Raw genomic sequence first — 21,163 nt, 5'->3', positions numbered from 1 at the left:
CTCTTTTATTTCTATATCATCCTTTATCGTGAACCACTGATGTGTACTGAACGTAATACTCTACATTGCCCCTTATTAGAGTGACCATAATAACATAAACTAAACATACCTTGCAACATTCTCCAAAGCTTTCCTTCTCATTCTTTCTTTTTGACTGAGGACTGAATGCATCTGTAAAGGTGTACGCAAGAGTCTAAAAAAAAAAATAGATTGGCTAATCTGCGTAAATCAGGCAAAACGCATAGACCTACTTTTCAAACAGAATAACAACATCACGGCTATTAAGCCTATTATACTTGCGATTTCTGACCTGTGGCGTCAAGTACTCTTCAGGATTGTCACTGAGTATGGCTAAATCAAGAAGCTGTCTGAGCTCCAAGAAGGTATCGTTTAGTGTAGGGTCGCCTAGACTATTTACAAAATCTTCGACAAAGCGAACATCAGTATCAAAATTACTTAATGCAATTTCTGTCATATGCTGTCGATCAGTATCCAACAACAACCCTTTCATTGACTGACTAAGATGCTCTAATGCATCAAAGTACAGTAAGCTCTTGATGGTCTCTGGTAAATTTAAGAGAGCTGCGTTCGTCACATTGGTTAAAAAAGTAACCAAGTCCTGTAAATTTGGACTCGGTTGTTTCTGCATCTCTTCAGACTCCCTTATTTTTGTGGTTAATATACTCATAGGGGGCAGTAGCATGGATTACTTACCAGTCATATTCAAACAACTCCAAGAATTCATCAAGTTTAGAGTTTACCAGTTCAAATACGCGTTTCTCTGCCTTTCTTCTCGTTTCTTTAAATGTCGAGGTAGCCTTCAAGTGTATATGTCCAGACCTGTGGAATGATCGTGTTTCCATCAATAGCATTTCAAAGTCTGGGCAAGTTGACTCAAAATACTCTATGTTGATGATGATCTGAACAATTTGAGATAGATTGGTCGATTGTAGTTTCTTTAGCAGGATAGCATTCACTTTTTGAATAAGTAAACTGTCCACTGCCTACGAAAAGTCAAGAGTAAAAATAAAGTTCTGTTACAGATAGAAAGTACCTTTTTCAGTATATCATCCATTTCACCGTGCGTTTGTGAAAAGCCCTCAGCGAATTGATAGAATTGATGTACAAAGAAGCTGACATCACGACAACATGTTGGAAATACCTTTGAAAATGGCAGCCTTAATGGAAATCTAATACATGACACTTGTTAGACTCTCTTTTTTTTAAAAATTTAAGTTAATACATACCCATATCTCTTGATAAATTCACGATCAGGTCGGAATCGGGTATATTGCATAACTTCCTTAAGTTCATCTTCATTTTCTACAGTCATAGGCATACATTCATCTTCTTGTACAATCTACAATAAACTAATAAGATCAAATAGTACATACGTTACCATTGCACATACCTTTTCCATGACTTCACTATACTGATTAATCAGTAGTTCTGAATATCTTTGAAAGAGTGTCAATAGTGTTTCTTGTAAAGGCTTTACAGAGTAATCAAATCCCTGGATATGGTCATAAACTATGAGCTATGTACATTTGGCCGTTAATGATCTTACTTCTAGCGTTTGAATAAACATCAACAGTAAAAATTTAATGCGTAAAAAGAGCTCAGGATCTTTACAGCCCTTCAAACTTTCTGATACCACTAGGATAACTTTACCAGTAACCATCTCCCACAGTCCATCTACTTCTGCTTGGCTTCTAAACTCTGTTGTATTATGTAATATCATGTGCTCTATGATAAAGAACCCTACAATATCCTGCAGCAGCGTTTCAAACGTGGTCAAGTTGCCATTACGCAAGTTAATAGGAGTTGATAAAGCCAAGTTCGCCTGAGCCTATATTATACAAAGTATGCTTTTAGTATCGATTTGGGCATATGTGTTGCTTTGATATTTACTCTTCTGTCTTCTGAGTAAGAAGCTTTGAATTCATTTGGCTTCCCTAAGGTACTGTAGACGTGTATACATTTATAAAGTGGCTCAAAATCTATGTTCACTTCATCCAATATACTAGCTGTTTTCCAAGTACGAGGTTAATGATCACTATAGCCTGTTTCTCATGTACATACTTTCAAGTCCCTCATTCACTACCATCTCGATCGCAGAGTTCACCTGATGATGCTGAAGGTTTTTTAGCCTTGGATTCTCTGATGTCCTTGATCTCCAACGATCCTGTCTTTCCTGCATACGTTGCATCGCCAACTGACCAATCTCTCTAGATACTTCACGTACTCTATAAAGCGAAATTTTCATTAGCTTACAAGGTAAAGGCAAAAAGTAGAACTTGCCTGGCCAGCCATTCTTTTAACTCCATTGTCACTGTAGCTTTGATCGTGTTTTGCATTATAGGCACTCCTTGAGCTAATTTATATTAACGTTAAAACAAGTTTTAACGATTGAAGACATTATCATCACCTAACATTTTAGCAAAGGTATACTGAGTCGCTTGCCCCAACCGATCGTCTTGTAAGTTGTTCAGAATCTACCGGACTTTAGTTTATAATGTATATCTTTTCGGGATTTCCTTACCTTGAGTGCTGCATAATATTTCTTTTGGTCTAGTTGTTCGTTCACTTTGTTTGCCGATTCAAGTAGAACCAAGCTTGACTGTAAAGCTTCGATAGCATCTTCAATATTTTGTTGTATCTTCCTAGCATTAGTCAGCTCTTTTTTCTAATAGACAAGAGTTTAAGAAAACTATGCTCTTCTTTTAAAATGGATCTATACTTTCTACTAACCCTCGCAGCCCATTTGGTTCCTCTTATTTGTAATGCTTGGTTCACATCCGTTAGTTTTTTACGCAATTCTACTGAACCTTGTCTCACTTTAAGAAGTTGGTCTACTGCACTGACAAATTCCTTTACGGAATGTGTTAGTTTTCAATCAAAAAAGAAAGTTCGACGCTTTACCTGGTAATGAATATTACACATTCGTTCAATTTCAGCGTCTTTTTTTCTAATAAGAGCATCTAAGCTGTCCAAGAAGGCTGTTCGTTTTCCTGTTTCTATAATATTTTTAATTACAGGACCCAGCTGTTCAATGTTTTCAGTATCATCTAAGGCTGCTGAAAAAGTCAAATCTGTGCCTGCTAAAGGTAATTCTGCATCATTAACAGACACCCGGTCAAATGAGGTTGCTATTTTATCCATCTCTGCCTTGTTGGATGTCGTTCCTGGCATTGAGAATAAAGAGGATAATTGTGTCGTGCAAAAGAAGCGTGGATGATTAAAATTCAATATGGATCAGACAGTGTAACACGCTTAAGCATAATTTATCCAATCACAATTTACTTCGCCTTGTCAAACTAAATTTGTAGGCAAAGGCAAGAGTCTGCAAACGTAATGATATCACCCTTAATACTAACAGTAAAAGCTGGTACTCAGTATGAGAAAAGAAATTGTTCTTTAATGGCATCTATATATTTCCTTATTCATTTCCAAGCCGTGCGCTAGTATATTGATGAATATCAAAAGAAAGTTTGGAGCATGACTGTCTGCAACTACGCCGAAAAGATGATAGAGAATATAGTACTCAGTCATGGTATAGAAAATATTTCTAGCTCCCACCCAAGCTAGCAGGGTTTCCTCATATAAGATGCAAGTATAGAAAGATGCAAAGAGTATAGAATACCAGAGTTGTTTTATTGTTTTTCTGTCTTCTTGAGTGAGAAACGGAAGGAAACAGAGGAAAAGTGGTAACAGCGAAGACAAATTGTTATAATGCTTCTATTGGCGAAGCATGCGATCCTGTTTGCCTTGTAACTTTTTCAACTGTCTTTTTCTACAATTATTTCGGCAAAACTGGAAGCGCTTGACAAAGAGCTCTTGACTACATGTTCAGTCGTAAGGAAATCATAAAGAGATAAAATTATATCTTAGTAAGAGAAGCCATATGGAACTGTGCTTGTGTTTAGTGAGCATGCATTCCTAGAAATAAACAATCAACCATTCCACCACTTTTAGCAGCCAAACACTGTTAATACTTACAGAGCAATACATTATATTCATAGGGCAACGTGAATACCAGGAAAAGAGGGGATGAACAAGATTCTGTTATTGTGATCATCTACCTCATTAAGCAGAGTCTGTGAAAGGTCAAAGACTGCTATATCCCTTGTGAGTCTCATGCGATGGGCTGTGCAAAAACAAGGTGCTTATTAGTAGTTCTAGAGGTGACATGATTGTAGGTACGAGAACGGATGTACTACAGATAACAATATGTACTGCGATATTTAGAGCACATAGAAATCATTGCTTTATCTATTATGACTTATTTGAGGGCGCACAGTGCATAGTCTGACCTTCCTTTAATGCCTGCGACTACTTAGGAATTATGCTGCAAGCAGGATCAATCCAGATACAGCTCTTGTCTAACCTACAGAGTACTTGATAGACCTTTTTGTTCAAACGGACGCACAAGGCCGTCACTTCAATAACTTCTCTGTTTCTGGATCAAAGCGAAGAGTACACTCTTTCCTCAAGTGTGAATCTTGTGGTACGGTTTGGAATAGCGATATAAACAGTGGATTAAATATATACGGTATCTTTGTTTACAAATCAAAACATGACAATGAAAGACTTCCCGCCTTCAAAAGAATAGCGGTGCTACTAGATTTAATGCACTGTCCGTAACGGCAATGCTTTGGTAAATATAAAGCGAACAATACATTATTTTTTATTCATTAATCTTCTAGTTAAAGTGTTATTTACTCACATTTTACTAATATCCAAACGGTTAATGAAGAGACTTTTTCGTGAAATCTTTTGCGCATGTAGCGTTTCTCGAAATCAAAGATGATGTCAAAAACTAAAAATATTACGTATTCAGTTTTATAAGACAAAAAGCACACAAGTTCTTTTCAGTATCTCTGTTTATCTTTTTTTTTCTTATTTCTGTTTCTTCACATTTAACTTTATGTGCTGATGTCATCTTGATGATATCAAACCTATGGAGCTATTTTAACTAAACGTATTCACTGATCTAGCGTATTTTCTTTAAACACTAAAAGCGATTCCCACTATTGAACATGTTTTAAACCAGTGCTAGTCCGCCCGGACAAATCATGATCACGTATTTACAGTCATTCCCTATGTTCCTTTTTCTTCCTTTAATGCCCAACTGGAAAGACCTTCCTCCTGAAGTATTGAATAGGATATTTAATATTTTGGGATATCCTAGAGACCTAAATAACTGTCAGCTGACGTGCAAGGGCTGGTATTATCCTGCTCAATTCCAACTCTATAGAAACGTCTCTTTTAAGAACAGAGACAGAGACGCCGTTACGCGATTTATACAATGTGTAAACGAATCAAAGCTATCGAATCCTGGACAATTAGTCAAGCATATGCATCTTGGTGATTTATTTGACGAAATGAACTATCGTCGTTATGACGACTATCTGTCTCATCTCGCTGACATTTGCCCAAATGTTGAAGGTTTAGACGCAGAACAACCAGTATCATCCTTTTGGGAGGACTTGGCTTACGTTACTATCACTCGTTGGCGAAACTTAAAGAAAGTACCTTCGCCCTCTGAAAGTGGAACCATTGTTGAATTCGCACTTTCAATGCTCCAAATAAGGCATTCACTCTCAGACATTACGATATCACCAGCCTTTTATGAAAGCTTGGAAGGATTGAAGTTTATTACTCATCTCAAGCATTTTACCAATCTAAAGTCCTTATCATTGATCGAACCAACAACACCGGGCCATATCGACGATCTGATTCAAGACTGCCAAAAGATACAAAAATTGCGCATCTCGATTATAGACGCAGACAACGACAGCTATGAAGTTGACGCGAAATATAGCATGAACTCACAAAAGATGCGACCATACATAAAAATATTAAGCATTGATATATCATTTGATGTCAACTCATTAAATTACATCATGGACAAGTTTACCTCATTGGATTCCCTGACAGTTAACATCTATCACGACTCCGACGCACAATTCAGTGATACAGCATTAACGAAAAAGTTTTTAAATTATGTCCTGAAAGTGCCCTCCTTCACCATACGTTCGATTGGATCTCTGGACTTATTCTATTCACTTATATCACTCCCTTTTTCCATTGCTCATTTAGACATCATATGCAAGGATGATTCATCTAAACCATCTCGTCCGTGTGTTGATCTAAAGTCTGTTAAACTTAACCGAGTCTATGTTGTCATTCAGTATAAACAAATGATCAAACGAAGCGAACTGGCAGATTTGTTTAAGAAGTCAGGAAAATATATATACAAACTGTACTTTTCAGCATACGATTACAGCAATGATGACAGTGAGGAGAGTCTAGACTATTTTATACAAGACATTGTTACCTATGGTCAAGCATTAAAGCACCTACACGTTGCCACACCTGTTTTACGAAAACCAATTACAATAGAAAATCAAATTATTATGAATCGGTCAATCACGGGGATGTCCATAAAAACCACATCTATAGAGCAAGGAGCACTACAGGAGCTGTCTATTTGGTTACCTCGATTGGACCGATTGAGACTGTATTCTAGACTCGTCATTGACAAAGACCAAAGAAATACGGTAAATATTGATATGCCTCAAACATCATTTCGATACCTTTATTTGCAGCTACTCGTACTTTTAGATTCAGCATTAGAAAATGAGGCTATATATCATGCTGATCCGAGACATGGGATATTTTCTTCACCCGTCATATTCTTGACGCTTCACACAGACGAATTAGGTGAAAAAGAATATCTTATAAAGAGTACAAAAGGCCAAGTATCGATCGAACGCTGTAATCATCTTGCTGAAGGGCCAACGATGGTGAGCGTTTATGTTCACTGTCGGAGGCTCGAAATACTCTGCATTAAAGCGAACTCTTTATTTATAAATTTGGATTTAACAAAACAGGATAGTATTCTTTTACAATAAAAACCTTTTATTTCACGGCTTCAAATGTGAAACATGTTTACCTCTTTTATACTTGTCATACTTGTAAGAAGGGTCTTTATTAGCGCTGCGAATTTGCATTGCCACTTGTCTGATATATCAAAGTAGATGCAATGACCTAGTCAACAGTCGCGTTTCTACAAATTTATATAGATATCTACTCGCGAAAAAAAAAAAAAAAAAAAAGTTTCAGCATTTCCCTTCCTACTATACAGAACAGCTCAGAATACAATAAAAACTTGTTTAACGCTTTGATCTTTATTATATATAGCTTCATAAACAACAGCTTAAGTTACCTTCTTTGCCATCTTCCTTTTGGTGATTTGCTTATCTACATTGAAGCTATACGTTAGTTTCTCTGTATATAGCCAGGCTTGTGGGTTAGTCGTATCGCAGAAAGAGAGAGAAAGAGAAAAAGGATACAGTCAACCATATAAGCCTGATATCATTCATATCATCCGTAGTGGCTCCCCAATATAAGTAACTAGATACATGGTCAAAGAGCTAGATAATTGCTGTAATCGTGAAATGCTAAGCTGTTTGTTCATGTTATCAATGGACATGAATGTTTGCTTGAAAGCTTTAAAAATTTAGAAAACACTCTTTTTCTCACCATTCGCTACATCTGTTTTCCGCCAAGGTGAGTTTACTCTCTGGGATGTACAGGGAGAAGGAATAAATCTCTTTGTAATCCTTGTATGAGCAGAGTAAGGAAGAGGTTCATAACGAAAAATGAATAAACGTTTAAATAAAAGAGTAAATGTTGTTAAATACAATAGATCGTAGATGCTACGAATCAGTGTGTGGGCTTAATCTGAGGTATTATGTTATACAGAATATTGAAGATAGCCTAGACTACTCCTTTTCTCCACAGTGATGGCAGTAGTAATTTTTGTACCAAAGGTGCAATGCTACTCTTTTTCCTTTTCTATAGGATTCCCGTTTACTACTTTCGATCCAATTTGCATTCGTGTAGTACGAATCTGTGCTGCAAGCCACGTTACTGTGTACGTTTCAGGAAGGGCGCTCAAAACCTATTCCATCTGATAGATTGGAACTGTGATGTTTTCAGGTACAAGCTTATAAGGGTTAATATGAAGGGTAAATGACATTGGTGATATATGGTTGTTTATAATAATAATAAAAAAGTAAAAGATAATGCATGCTTTTGTAGGTAGTTGTTGTAATTCTTATTTTTTTTTTTTATTTGCTCAAGAATAGAAGAATATCCTCATTCTTTTAACCAAGTGGTTGTGATGGCTTATGCGGAAAATATTGAAATACAGTTTAAGCGCATGAATTCAATGACGTAAAGGTTACTTTTTACCAATCAATTTCTTCGAAGTAAGCTACTTGTGATTGGCTACCATGCATCACACCCTATGTAATCTCAGGTTGTGAATGAAGTTATCCGAAGGCGTATACAGATAATTCATGCAATGTAATCTTAATGTACCTTGACTTCACTAAAGGAAAAGGAACATATTTACATACTAAAGAACATATGCCTCACAGTCTATTATTAAAATAGGATGAACTCTACATTTTCACACACACACTACACAAAAACTATAGATATATGCAATGCTGTACTACGATTTATAAGCAAATCCATTGGCCAATGATGTAAATCTTATTTTTAAAACAAAACGCCCTATATAAGAATGCGTCATTGCAGCCTCTATTTTCTTTCGTTCAACAACACTTACATTAATCATGTCATCATACAAGCCTGTTATGCCCATTAACCCTGAAAGGTTTACTATCACTGTGCCCGGAACAGACTCTGTTTCTCAGCTGTCTACAGAACAATTGCTCGAGAAAAACCATACCGAGTTTGATATCTTTATGAACAAGAAGAAGTTCCACAAGTAAGCTCTCTTATAGCCTTTTGTATTTTATCATAGACTTACGAGCATATAAATCTTAGCCATCTATCACATCACATCTTAGCTGCATATAGCCTAGGCGCGAGTAAAGACAAGCTTGAACAGATATACGAAAAAGAAGCCAAGATTCAACGCTCAAGGCTGCCTGTCGAGTTCAAAATTACCAGAGAAAACTATAAGGAGTACGCCGGCAATGGTTCAGCCAGCACAGCCTTTATTGACTTTTTCCGTTCAGAAATCGAAAAGTTTGGTATGATCGACACCGTACGTCGTTGGGTCTTTCATGGTGACTTCCTTGCTCGTACTGTAGGCGGTGCTTTTCATCCACTTATCCACATAGGCTATGGTCTCGAATTCAATATTCCTGGCCTCGTTGCTGAAGGTTTAGCTATGGCCGCTTGCACTGGCTCAGAACACACTGCCCTTGTACCTACCCTGCCTCAGTTGCAAACAGGCTCTATCGTGCCTGCCCAAGCTCAAGTGTATGCCGAAAACGCGTCCTCAACCGCGAGAGGATATATGGCACAATTCATTGATCAACTCTCCACACAACTCTCTACCAGTCTGGGAATTCAAGATAAAGCAAGATACGGCGATGCTGATCGTGCAGCTAATGATAGCTCTCATGGCCGTCGTGAACCTACCCAAGTTGATATTCATACCTATATTCGTGATAGTCCACTGGTCCAAATTTTTAACAAGATAAGAGAAGACCCCGCCTTTGATAATCTCCTTCCATTTGAAGAACAGACTAAGCGCTCACGCCTATTCAGCAACAAGGACGCGACGGATAGGATAAAGCACTATATTTACCAATGGAAGTTGGAAGAGAACACAAGAGATGTCCAAGCCAAGTTCAAGGAGCTTCATTTAAGCGCAGCTCTTCTCGCAGGATCAACCGCAGTTCGTGACAGCCATCCGGGAGTTCTCAAGGTTGATTTCTTTTTGATGCATGCCCTGACATCTTCCGAGTTCCTTCATCAGTTTATTTCTAAAATAACACCCTCAGAATCTGTATTGCTGTTACGTGGTCATCTTGCCTCGTGTATTTTGGAATATATCGTCTGCGGTCGTCCCGAGCTCAATGTGAAAGGATTATTGAACTATCAGTCACCTCTGGATAAGGAAACAAGAAATAACCAATGGACTCTTGTACTCGACAGAGCTTTGGACGCAAAGGAGGTCCATGTTATCAAAATGGTGCGCTCATGTGCAGTAGGACAAATGATCAATGGTCCCTATCAATCCGCTGATCTTAATAAGGTCTGGCTACAAGCAGCCAAGATGGCCATTGACACGAATGGTGATTGGGAACATGAAGGTGTTGGATTTGATGAAGTTTGGAAAAAATAAATTTGTTTAATCATAAAATATCTTCTTCTAACGCTTCCCATCCTTTAACTAAACCAAGCTTTGAATGCAATTTTGTAAATATTTTGTCCTGGTTAATATGCCACATTTTATCTTTATCATATATGATCGTCGTTTGCTCGACTATATCCACATTGCGTCCTTTGAGGTAAATATCAGAGTACGCAATGTAATCCTGTTCTCCATTTGTGTACTCTACCATCAAGTAAACCGTGATCTTTTCATGTGAGCTTAGCCATTCTTGTACCTTTTGTAATGAACCTTGGAAAGGGATTCCCTTTTGGTACTCGACAACTTCCCACTTGTCTTTCGACAGGTTTGCTTTGACTTCATATTCTCTATCTGCAAGCACATATCGTAAAAACGCTTTTTCCACATTCGAATAGTTCTCCATGATCGATGACATGTACTTGGCCTCAATCAGTCGAAACAGAAAACAGTATCTCTCTGGCTTTTCATCAACACGTATACATGGTTCATCTTCATATTCCTCTTGAATCAAATATTCGCTCTTGTCTTGTAACTGGTTTAGACTTTCGTCCTCTTCAATCACGCCTTCATCATCATTCTGTATATAATCACTCTTGCTGAATAATATATCATTCTCACCTTCATCTGAGAAAAATGTCGCATCACCTTGACCATCAAACAGGTTGCTCATATCTGTGATTTCCATTCCAGGATCGCTCTCGTTGGCTGGTTGATTATTTGTCTTGACTGGCAACTGCAGAGGGGTAGCTACGTCTTTATTCATTGTTGCAGGCGTCGTATTGTGATTCATTTCAACAATGAATAAGCCTGCTTTGATCTGAGCTCGTCCTGCTCCCTTTACATGTAGCCAATCACCTTTATTTATCACAAATTGTTGGACTTGAGTCATCTCCCTGCCTTCACGATTCAAGCGGACTAGTTTGGCCTGATCTATTGGTAATTCAACTAGTCCTAAGCTTTCACGATGCATATCTTCAGACACGGTCATGATTTCAAGCTTGATGTCTGATTGTGTTCTCATTAGAGTGCGTAAGAACTTTTTTGATATAAAGTAAATCAGGGCTGTTCTCCATTTTGGTGTCTGAGTAAAAGAAGTTGTCTGTGTACTGATGCGTGTCTTGGGTGGAATGAGATCGTCTACAGTTGGAGGTAGCTTTATATCAAGTCGAGCTGAGATGTACAGCTCCAAGTTAGTTTTAGTACCAAAGTGTTGTCCTATGGTGTTGTTATTATTTGAAGTGTTTACATTTAGCTATTTTACCCTCGTCAATAGCAACAAGTAAAGCGTAATGATAGTTTTTTGTCACGACAAGAGACATTGTGCTAAAGAGAAAGAAAAAAAAAAAAGAGGGAGAAAAAAGAAAGAATTTTTGATTGTTTACGCGTTTTTACTACTTGATGACGACTGAGGAAATACGCGTCGTGTATTGTGTATATATGTCTTCCATGTGCATGAAAATAAGCGAGTGTTTCACACATGAATTTGTATGACTCAATATCGATCGCTGTTGAAAATATCTTTTTTTTTTTCTTTTTTTTTTGTTCATAATGTCACTATTAAAAAGAGTTAATTATCGTCATTTACAAGCATTAAACAAATGTTGTCGACAAAACATTAAGCCAAAAAGTTTACATACAAAGTCACTTGTATTGTCAAAACAAGAGAAACCACGCACTGTTCATCTCAAGTCTGTTCAGTCAAACTCACCACTTCACTTTTACCAAAACAAAGTACTAGAGGAGTATACGAGTCAACCGGTGAATCCGAGTACACTACGACAGTTTATCTTTTTTGGAAGGCAAATGAATCCAGAACGACTCATCACTTCAGCCAACTGGGTACGAAACGAACTATTGGTACGATTAGCACATCGTATTCGTGACTTTCAGCAATTACCCTTTATAGTTGGAACCAATCCACATATTGAATATGTCTATAGACTCTATTGGGGTGCATTCGAAACCATGCGTCAGTTCCCTCCGATCCGCACAGAAAGTGATAACGATGCATTCTGTGACTTATTAAGAGGTCTACTGGAGGATGGACTTCTGGTGTTGCCAAAGCTTGCGCGCGGTTTATCCGAAAGTGTCGCTTATTATCCACCAGATCAAAATGATCTAGATCTCTTTTTAAATCGTATGCTCCGATCAAGAATATCCCGACGTGTACTGGCTGAACAACATCTGGCACTAACAGAGGCATGTGAGCATCAATGGGACTCCACTCTAGGCTATGGTGATGGTTATGTAGGCATCATTTTTGTTCATTGCTCTGCTCAAGAGATCGTCAAGAGAGCAAAGTCACTTGTATACCAGCATATTCAAAAATATCATTATCAGCAACAAAATCAACCCTTGCATGCTCCAAATATAGAAGTGAGCATTCACCCAAATAGTAGAGACAGTGAAAATGAAATCTTATTTGCCTATGTATGAATATGAGATTCAATAATTGTAAAATCTGTATTAATCTTCTAAAATAGATACCAGAACAGTTAGAGCATATCTTGTATGAATTATTAGACAATGCAGTGAGATTCACAATGAAGAGATATCCAAATGCAAACTATCCACCCATTAAAGTCACTGTGAGTGCAAATGACTCGGACGTTTATTTCAGAATATCAGACCAAGGCGGTGGAATGACAAAGGATCGGTATGATCGTCTCTGGTCTTATCAAGCAAGAGCAAGGACTGGTGACTTTGATGAAATCAAGGAGGTTGAGAAGCTTCCTACGACAGTAGATGGTAGAGCAAATCAAGTGTTACAAATGGGCCATCGTCATCTAGGCATAGGATTGACCATGAGTAGAATATATGCAGAATATTGGGGAGGAGAACTACAGATTATTACTATGAATGGGTATGGCACGGATGTCTACGTGAGGATTCCTAGACTGGGAACAAATATAGAAAACTTGGGCATTGATTATCAAACACACCCTGTATTCCAAGATGATCAGCATCAAAAACTGTTGTTGAAAAAGAAAGATAGCAAGCATGCAGCCAAAGGTAGTCATAAAAAGCAAGGAATCAGACTGCAGTCAAAACCGGACGAGAACTTGGCAGCAACAAAACAAAAAGAACTTTTGGATACCAGCTTGACATCCAAGTCATTTAGTGGAAGTAGTTGGAGTGAAAGTCATATGATACGGTCTTAATATCACTCTCCTCTATCATTCAAATACATATCTCATAAAATTCATATTGAATAATCTTGTATATAAAACTCTTTTTTAAAGAGATGCACGAAATAAGCTTCTTATTTAAGGTTTTATTTATTTAAGCTTGATCGAAATTGTTTCCTTTTTAGTAATTACATCGCCCCTGAGCAAACACGCTTGTTGTGACTGTTAAAATGTAGTTCACCTATAAAATACGCAGTTTTTTCGGTTAATTTTTTTCTTTTTGTTTCCATTCACATTAAATAAAAAAGATGCCTCGTCAGGTACCTTATTTCTATTTATTTTATCGTTTTAAAAGTATGCCAACATTCATATAGACCAGACGTTCTGCTCCCGCTCAACAAACTCGTCAAGCTCACACTATGCCTGTTCGCCAGGCACCCCCTCCTGCCGCTCCTCCTGCAAGCAGACCCGCTCCTGCTGCACCTGCTGCACCTGTTGCTCAACCTCAACACTCCATGACTCCCGCTGCTGCTGCACCACCCAGTATTGCTCAAGCCGCTCCTCAACAACCTGGTTTATTCGCTCAAAGTAAGAGTAAAATGAATGCGTAGTTGAATAAGTCTAACCCCCTCTCTCTTTTTTATTACAGTGGCCACAACTGCTGCTGGTGTTGCTGTAGGTTCTGCTGTTGGTCACACTCTGGTAAGGCGATAATGATTTGCTTTTAAAATAATGCTAACAGTCTATCATAGGCCAATGGTGTTTCTTCACTCTTCAGCGGCAGTGGATCTTCTGAACCCCAGCAAGCTCAACCTGCCCAACCTCAATATCAACCACAACAATATCAAGCTCCTCAAGCCAATGCTTGTGAAGCTGATGCCAAGGCATTTACTAACTGCCTTGAAGCCAATAATAACGATTTCAATGCATGCCAATGGTATCTTGAAAATCTCAAGGCCTGTCAACGCATGGCTGCCAATTATTAAAAAAAAAAATACCTTCTAATTGTATAGAATAAAGATAAAATATACTAGAACACGTATTTATTTCTATTCTAAGGAGTATCTTTTGGGCAAATCATTTCCTTATAATCCTTAATTGTTCCAGAGAACTTCTTGAGGACACCACCTTCACAGATCCAAATTTCGTTACATACAGTGTTTATAAATCTTTCGTCGTGGGAGACAATGATGACACCACCCTTGAATTGTGCGAGGGCAGTTTGTAATGCATCAATGGATTCCATATCCAAGTGATTAGTAGGCTACATGAAAAATTAGTTCTATTTCATTATATATGTATATTCCAATCTTACTTCATCAAGAACCAAAATATGTGGATTTTGCAAACTTAGGCAAGCAAATGCAACACGAGATTTCTGACCACCAGACAAGGTTTTCATGACCTGAAGACTGACCATACCAGTAATACCAAATGAACCCAAGTGGCGACGATACTCTTCTTCTGTCTTACCAGGGAAACGATCTGCCATAAAAGCGACTGCGTTCTTTGTCAAGTCCAATTGATCGATATGGTGCTGAGTGAAATAAGCAATACGTAAACGACCATTGCGATGTACCAAGCCCTGCGTTGGCTTGTTTTCTTCTGTCAACAACTTCAGCATGGTAGATTTACCAGCTCCGTTGGGACCTACGACTGCAATACGAGAATCCATACGTAAATCAATGTTTACATCACGAATGATGGTCTTTTCGGGTGTATATCCAAAAGTAACATCAGACATCTGAAGAATAGGTGGTGATAAGTTATCGGGGTTAGGGAACTGGAATGTCACAATCTTCTCATCCTCAGGTGGTTCCAGCACAGGCAATTTTTCCAGAATCTTGATCTTGGATTGTGCCTGAGGCGCTCTCTTTGCATTGTATCTCCAACGATCGATGAAATCTTGAAGGTGCTTACGGTACTCTTGCTGCGACTCATATTCTCTGAGCTGCGCCTTACGACGTTCCTCCTTTGTTGCATGAAAATTGGTAAAGTTTCCTTTATAGTAATCTAGCTTTTCAGAGTGCATGTACAAGATATCAGTAGCCACTTCATCCAAGAATTCTCTGTCGTGTGAAACAACAAGTAATGTGTTTGGCCACGTCTTCAAATAGCTTTCTAACCAAATAATCGCGGGAATCTATTAAGAAAAGTATTTGGAGTCAGTTGCATGCTTTGATCAAGAAAAAAAAAGAACCTTACATCCAACATGTTATCAGGTTCATCAAGCATTAAAACATCTGGTTTACAGAACAAAGCGCGAGCTAAGGAAATTCTCATTCTCCAGCCACCAGAGAATTCACGAGTAGGCCTCTTTTGTTGACTGGTATCAAAACCAAGACCCGCCAAGATAGCAGATGCTTTGCTCTCTGCTTTATCACTTTCAATATCAGACAATTTTGAAAAGACTTCTTGTAGCTCCGTGTTCAATTGGTTTTTCTCGTTTTCCAATGCTTCTCTATCACTTTCACTCATATCATCATCCTTTTGTTGTGCTTCTATGGCATTGATTCTGCCTGAGATATCGCGTTCCTTTTCAAGCAAATGTTCACGCCAGACATCAGCACGGAGTACCATTTCAATGGCTGGTGTATCATCACCTACGACCTAATTATACAAAAATGAGATTCATATCATCATAAAAAAAATGTCTCTTACTTCTTGTTCAACATAAAGAATGGAGATATGTTGAGGAACGGCAATTTCACGTCGAGCCATAGCTCTCAACAACGTTGATTTACCAATACCGTTCTTACCGACGACACCATAACGTCTACCGAAAGCAAGTGTCAAGTTGGCATCTGTCAAGATACGACGACCAGCAAAAGAAATATCAAAGTTTTCAATCTTAATATCCTTATTCTTTCCTTTCGTTGTTGTGTAATCCAGAATGGGGTTATATAACTTGTATTGTTCCTGCAGGGCTTTTTGTTCGTCCAGCAGACGAGAAGCCTCGTATTCGATTTTCAAGTTGCTCTTTTCTTGACGTTTGGCCATCTTGGCAGCGATCTTGGCTTCTGCTTTACGAAGTTTTTCCTGATTGACTTGCGATTGAACACGACGACCAGAGACATGTTCCAGATCTGCAGAACCTCTTGTCAGATTGACTGTGGCCGATAAACTATTTTGCTGACTCATGTTGACAGAGCGTTCGAGCTTGGATAAACCTTTCTTTGCTCCTGAATTTTTGTTTGCTTGCAATAAAGAGGACAGGTGCTCACAAAGCTCGTCGATTTTGTCTTCTTCTCCTCCTGCATCAATCAGAATTGGCTTGACAAAATCAGCAATGGCATCTTCATCGTCTTCAAAGTCATTCTCTCGAAGGTATCCGTCAATATATTCAATGATAGCTTCGTCCGCTTCAGGAACTGCTTTTCTAATAAGTTGAATAGACATTCCCCCTCTTCTTTATGTTTTCTCTAGTGTTGACTGCGGTAAAGCCGACTGAGATCTATAATATATTTTTTTGCGTCCCCTTTTTTAACCTGAACTAAAAATTTTAGACAATTTGAAAGTCAAATGTTCAATGATACGTTAGCTGTAAAGGATCATCCTGTACTGGAAATAAAGTCACTCAAGAGGTTGATACACTCAAACTATGTATACTAGCTACATTAGCAATTTCTTTTTTCATATCAAAGGGATGCCTATGAGTTAGGACACTCGAAATAGACCTTACCAAGTCGGATATATACATATAGTTGGCCTGATGAAGGTTTATTAAAGTAACCTGAAATAGTATGGAGAATTGGCACTTCCTCGGTACAAAACTTTGCTATTGCATAAATCTTTTGCTTACAGCATATAACAATTTAGTGACAATCACTAATTAAAGACCTTAACAAGAAGTAATAGCAGTTGCATTAACAAAATACCTGACAGTGATAACTTTGTATGTTTACACCTCTTGATGAATTTAAAAAAAAAAAACTATAGCTGTCTGTTTATGGCGTATAGTGAGTTCTTTTAATAAGTTCCTTTGAAATACTAAGCGTACTATGATAGGTGCTCCGATTAGTTTCTTTGTTATCTAGACCACGCCTGCCACCTCAAAAAGATTTGGAGAAATAGCAGTTAAGAGCCACATTCTAGTGGTACAATTGCTTTGGATCTGTATGTAGCAGCCCTTCTGCGAATCTGTAGAACGAACACTTTCAGCTGTTGGTCAATGAAGGTAAGCAAATACACTATTTTTGGGATTATGAAAACTTTACTTTATTCTTTGTGAGATTTATCAATGTAAATAACAGCTTAAAGCAAGAAAAAGTTTTGGTTGATTAGAAAAATCACTGAAGCCGCATGTCACATATACACGTCCCTTAAGCTATATTGTAACATCTTAATACAATAGTTTAATAATAATACATTCTATATCACTTAGTTCCAAAGAAGCAAGTCAGAATTATGCAAATGAACTATTAGCAATGTGGAAATGAAGCAGATGATTTAGGCAGAAAGTATTCCCACAAACCAGATCCTTTATTGTCACAAATAGCGGAAAATCCTTTCCTCCATTTGTCAGCGAGAAAGAAAAAAGAAAATAGGCTTCATATTCAGTGAATATAAGTATATAAATGAATGAATCCACTGTTACTTTTCTCTTATTATTCTCTCTTTCTATATGTTACAACCGTCAAAATGAAGTACAGTCTATTAGAGAACGAAGGCATAGAAACTGCAAAAAGAAGAAGATTTTGGTATATTGTACCATTTGTGATTTATACTACCGTTTCTTTTCAAGCAGAGCTGTTGTTTTTGATCATTAGTATCATATTCTTTTCAGGATTTAAAGACATTATTACAAAGTTTATATGGACAATGGTCTTGTGTACTATCGGAATGGGGTCTGTAATGGGCTCCTTGACATCATTTTTCATCATTGATAAGTATGATGGTAAAGAAGCTATCATCTTTACGACAATATTAAATTTTATCGTATTTGGGTCATGTAATCTACTCTGTATGAAACTGGATCACGTCTTTGACTACTGGGGATCTATAGAACATCCATGGTACTTTAACATAAGATACCCCTTACTTCTTGTACTTGGATATTTCCATGGCAAATTGCTTTTTGGTGAAAGTGGAAAAAAGAAACTAGCAAAAATAGAAAGGAAATTAGAGAGATATGGATTCTTGTAAAATTAAATAAAATTCTGCGGTTGCTACTATCGCTTCATCAAATTAGAATCAGACTATATAAACTTCTCTCCCTATATCTAATTAATGCATTTTAGTTGCAGACACAACAAGTTGACAGAGAAGAACTTGATCACTGGAGATTATATGCTATAAAATGAAATTTATTGTAAAGGTTAATGTCAATAATGGTATAAAAAATGGTCTTTATACTTATTCTTTCCTGATTCTCTCTAGTATGTTTCTATACTAAATAGCTCAAGGAAAGAGAGTGGATGGCGTATTAAGTAACATCTTTAACATTAAAATGATAAAACCATTTAGGTAAATAGTTTTCAAGTGTGTTCTTTTCTTTTCCGTTATCAAAATGCTATCCTTTAAGGGAAAAAAAAATCACCTTTCCACACTATAAACGATAACCAACTACGCGTTACAACGGCACTGCTCTTTACCCATTTGTAGGAATGGGAAGGTTAATATTTGAATAAAGAATGAAACTTCATGCTAAATGATAAGTCTATTGTATACAACAAAAGAGTGATATTTGATCAATAAAGACGATGATAAACATATTGTAATTAAAACCTATTATTATTTTTATTTCTTTTGAACTGACTTTTGTAAAAGTAGGATTCTGCCACCAAGTGTTATGCCTGTCCTGGATGTTGAGATGTTTTTAAAGGCCATCCTGAATTGAAGATACATATCCAAGAGAAGCATTCAATCACTATTTATACTACTGCTGCCAATGATTCTATCACCCTTATGAATCTATCACCTACAAAATCAGTTGTATTGCCTGAATCAAGCGAACAGAGTGAATTTTAAATTTGAATATTAATCATGCTTTAAATATATCTCATGGCTCAAGTAACAGAAATAATATTATGAATAACATTTTGGATTCTATTGATATGAACCCATCAACATTGAAACTGAAAAAAAGAATTATATTGCGTACACGTCGACAGAGCAATTAAAGCACTTATTAAATTGCAAAAATGCAAAAGATGACAGAAGCATAAAGCAAATCAAGCTCTCATTCTCATATAATTTATCAGAGAAGAAACCTGAATGTTGCCATACGCCTAAATCATCTGAAGTATCAGTTCTCAATCAAGCAATTAAATACAGCTCTTATAGTCATGTGCTACAATTTGATAAATTTGTCGAAATTAAAAGCGACTCTCTTGATACATTGAATTCAACATGATGATTCAAGCCATATATGTCCATGGTCTATGCCCAAATACTCGCTGGAAATACAACCTTTTCAGAAAATAAAGTCGCATTTTTGTAGTTTTTATAATACAATTTATACGAAAAAGCAACAAGTCAGCGCAACATCTCTTTCTGGGAATAGTGTATATTGATTGAAAATGGAAAGGCTTTGCTGATAAGCTCTGTCGAAACGTACAGTCGTCTTAGGTCAATAGATGTACACTATGAGGAAAGTAAACTGGGTTCTGTCAGTTCATTTCCCAAGCTTGAAACCAGATACTGTAATCAAGAAAGTGACATTGTCGGTCTTATGAAAACTTTCGTTTTGTTTGAAAGGTTGAGATCATAAACAATGAAATGATATAAATATCTTCTTCTGTAGTAGTCAAAAAAAAAAAATTCAATTGATATTTTTATCTTATTATACAAATAAACAGGCAACCTTTTGTTATAAAAGTTCCTGATCTCTTCTTTTTATTTTTATTTTTTACTTATACTTCACAGTTTGATTAACTTTAAAAAATCTGGTGGTCACATCAAGCATCTAAACCTATAAAATCTCAAGAAAACTCTCTATATTAACAACAACCTTTACAACTCCTAAGGAAAATAACAATACAATGGCATCAGGATTATTGCAGTTAATGAAGACAATTCAAAAAAGCTTATAATTGAAACAGGGATATTTAATGCACTTGTTACTTCAAGTATTGGAATTGACTGTGATAATATTCTCTCAGAAATTGGTCCGTCCACAAAGAGCTTCGATTGCACAGATAATACACCTTTATTTCTATCTAAATATTCAATCACAAAATCAAACGAATTACTTAAGACAAAGTTTCCTCCTGCTGACAGTGGCCCAGCAATGCACATTAGAGAATTAAGAAGCAAATATTTAAGAAATAGCACCTATATTTATGCTCGTTTTTTCAGCAAATTTATCAATAACTTACCAAGTATACCGTCAACTATATACACTTATTGTGATACCAGTTCCAACTTTGACTCTGATGATAGCGTCGGCTCAAAATTAATCAAGCTTGTGATAGAACAATTGTATGATGAGGCTCAATTAATTACCAACAACTTGGCTTTGAAAAAAGAAAACGTTCAACAACTATTTAATACTCAACAAAAAAAATTAGAGAACTGTCGTATTTGACCATATCTAATACTAATCTTTACGTGTGAGATTACATTTTTAATTACGTGTACTTCGACGTATTTTAAAACTACCTAATTTCTTTTTGCTATGAGCTCTTCCTCTTACTTCCAATAAAAGCATAAAATAGAGACTCATCACTTCTTTGCTTCTATTCTATACATTACCGAGTACTAACAACAACAGCTACTTGATACTCAACAAAAAAAATCAAAGCGAACTAAAATGATTATCAACTTAGAAAAAATTATCAGTCTGTTTAATGAAGAAGATTCAATTAATGTAACAATAATCAAGATCTCAACATTTTATTAAAAGAAA

General features: G+C 36.9%; 8 protein-coding genes across 8 annotated transcripts; 5 read left to right on the top strand and 3 right to left on the bottom strand.

Annotated features, from left to right (window-relative positions):
• Window positions 1–16: 16 nt before the first annotated feature.
• Window positions 17–3,226, bottom strand: RHIMIDRAFT_314031 (exocyst complex subunit Sec15-like protein; the record flags this gene model as incomplete). The annotated part of the gene is made up of 15 exons (XM_023614908.1): window positions 2,923–3,226; window positions 2,752–2,871; window positions 2,543–2,686; window positions 2,429–2,495; window positions 2,275–2,374; window positions 2,083–2,246; window positions 1,912–2,027; window positions 1,568–1,849; window positions 1,412–1,513; window positions 1,248–1,360; window positions 1,055–1,190; window positions 715–1,004; window positions 252–662; window positions 110–193; window positions 17–71 (listed from the first exon to the last, which is right to left on the bottom strand). The coding sequence occupies exons 1-15, from the start codon at window positions 3,190–3,192 to the stop codon at window positions 17–19; spliced, it is 2,454 nt and encodes an 817-aa protein (XP_023465599.1). The 5' UTR covers window positions 3,193–3,226.
• Window positions 3,227–4,656: 1,430 nt separating this feature from the next.
• RHIMIDRAFT_256720 (uncharacterized protein) lies at window positions 4,657–6,936 on the top strand. Its single transcript, XM_023611235.1, has one exon. The coding sequence runs from the start codon at window positions 5,124–5,126 to the stop codon at window positions 6,915–6,917; it is 1,794 nt and encodes a 597-aa protein (XP_023465598.1). The 5' UTR covers window positions 4,657–5,123; the 3' UTR covers window positions 6,918–6,936.
• Window positions 6,937–8,651: 1,715 nt separating this feature from the next.
• On the top strand, window positions 8,652–10,177 carry RHIMIDRAFT_238547 (uncharacterized protein; the record flags this gene model as incomplete). The annotated part of the gene is made up of 2 exons (XM_023608989.1): window positions 8,652–8,806; window positions 8,866–10,177. The coding sequence occupies 2 exons, from the start codon at window positions 8,652–8,654 to the stop codon at window positions 10,175–10,177; spliced, it is 1,467 nt and encodes a 488-aa protein (XP_023465597.1).
• Window positions 10,178–10,182: 5 nt separating this feature from the next.
• On the bottom strand, window positions 10,183–11,510 carry RHIMIDRAFT_19974 (uncharacterized protein). The gene is made up of 2 exons (XM_023606403.1): window positions 11,448–11,510; window positions 10,183–11,401 (listed from the first exon to the last, which is right to left on the bottom strand). Exons 1-2 carry the CDS (start codon window positions 11,503–11,505, stop codon window positions 10,188–10,190), a joined length of 1,272 nt encoding a protein of 423 aa, XP_023465596.1. The 5' UTR covers window positions 11,506–11,510; the 3' UTR covers window positions 10,183–10,187.
• A 219-nt stretch (window positions 11,511–11,729) lies between these two features.
• Window positions 11,730–13,437, top strand: RHIMIDRAFT_256719 (alpha-ketoacid dehydrogenase kinase). The gene is made up of 2 exons (XM_023611234.1): window positions 11,730–12,616; window positions 12,670–13,437. The coding sequence occupies exons 1-2, from the start codon at window positions 11,735–11,737 to the stop codon at window positions 13,345–13,347; spliced, it is 1,560 nt and encodes a 519-aa protein (XP_023465595.1). The 5' UTR covers window positions 11,730–11,734; the 3' UTR covers window positions 13,348–13,437.
• A 185-nt stretch (window positions 13,438–13,622) lies between these two features.
• On the top strand, window positions 13,623–14,300 carry RHIMIDRAFT_238544 (uncharacterized protein; the record flags this gene model as incomplete). The annotated part of the gene is made up of 4 exons (XM_023608988.1): window positions 13,623–13,634; window positions 13,689–13,902; window positions 13,964–14,016; window positions 14,067–14,300. The coding sequence occupies 4 exons, from the start codon at window positions 13,623–13,625 to the stop codon at window positions 14,298–14,300; spliced, it is 513 nt and encodes a 170-aa protein (XP_023465594.1).
• Window positions 14,301–14,368: 68 nt separating this feature from the next.
• RHIMIDRAFT_244331 (translation initiation regulator) lies at window positions 14,369–16,713 on the bottom strand (the record flags this gene model as incomplete). Its single annotated transcript, XM_023610055.1, has 4 exons — window positions 14,369–14,578; window positions 14,630–15,457; window positions 15,520–15,924; window positions 15,976–16,713. 4 exons carry the CDS (start codon window positions 16,711–16,713, stop codon window positions 14,369–14,371), a joined length of 2,181 nt encoding a protein of 726 aa, XP_023465593.1.
• Window positions 16,714–18,150: 1,437 nt separating this feature from the next.
• On the top strand, window positions 18,151–18,581 carry RHIMIDRAFT_256716 (uncharacterized protein). Its single transcript, XM_023611233.1, has one exon. It carries the CDS (start codon window positions 18,169–18,171, stop codon window positions 18,457–18,459), a length of 291 nt encoding a protein of 96 aa, XP_023465592.1. The 5' UTR covers window positions 18,151–18,168; the 3' UTR covers window positions 18,460–18,581.
• Window positions 18,582–21,163: the final 2,582 nt, after the last annotated feature.

Source organism: Rhizopus microsporus (genome assembly GCF_002708625.1).
Source record: "Rhizopus microsporus ATCC 52813 unplaced genomic scaffold scaffold_10, whole genome shotgun sequence".
In the NCBI taxonomy this organism is placed as follows: Eukaryota; Fungi; Mucoromycota; class Mucoromycetes; order Mucorales; family Rhizopodaceae; genus Rhizopus; species Rhizopus microsporus.
The sequence above is the reverse complement of the archived record's forward strand: the minus strand, read 5'-3'. Positions and strand labels throughout refer to the sequence as shown.

Coding starts and splice junctions, on each gene's coding strand:
- RHIMIDRAFT_256716 (XM_023611233.1), top strand. CDS start 18,169: ATGGGCTCCTTGACATCATTTTTCATCATTGATAAGTATGATGGTAAA.
- RHIMIDRAFT_256720 (XM_023611235.1), top strand. CDS start 5,124: ATGCCCAACTGGAAAGACCTTCCTCCTGAAGTATTGAATAGGATATTT.
- RHIMIDRAFT_256719 (XM_023611234.1), top strand. CDS start 11,735: ATGTCACTATTAAAAAGAGTTAATTATCGTCATTTACAAGCATTAAAC. Junction 12,617..12,669: donor ATGAAATCTTATTTGCCTAT/GTATGAATATGA, acceptor CTTCTAAAATAG/ATACCAGAACAGTTAGAGCA.
- RHIMIDRAFT_19974 (XM_023606403.1), bottom strand. CDS start 11,505: ATGTCTCTTGTCGTGACAAAAAACTATCATTACGCTTTACTTGTTGCT. Junction 11,402..11,447: donor ACTTGTTGCTATTGACGAGG/GTAAAATAGCTA, acceptor ACAACACCATAG/GACAACACTTTGGTACTAAA.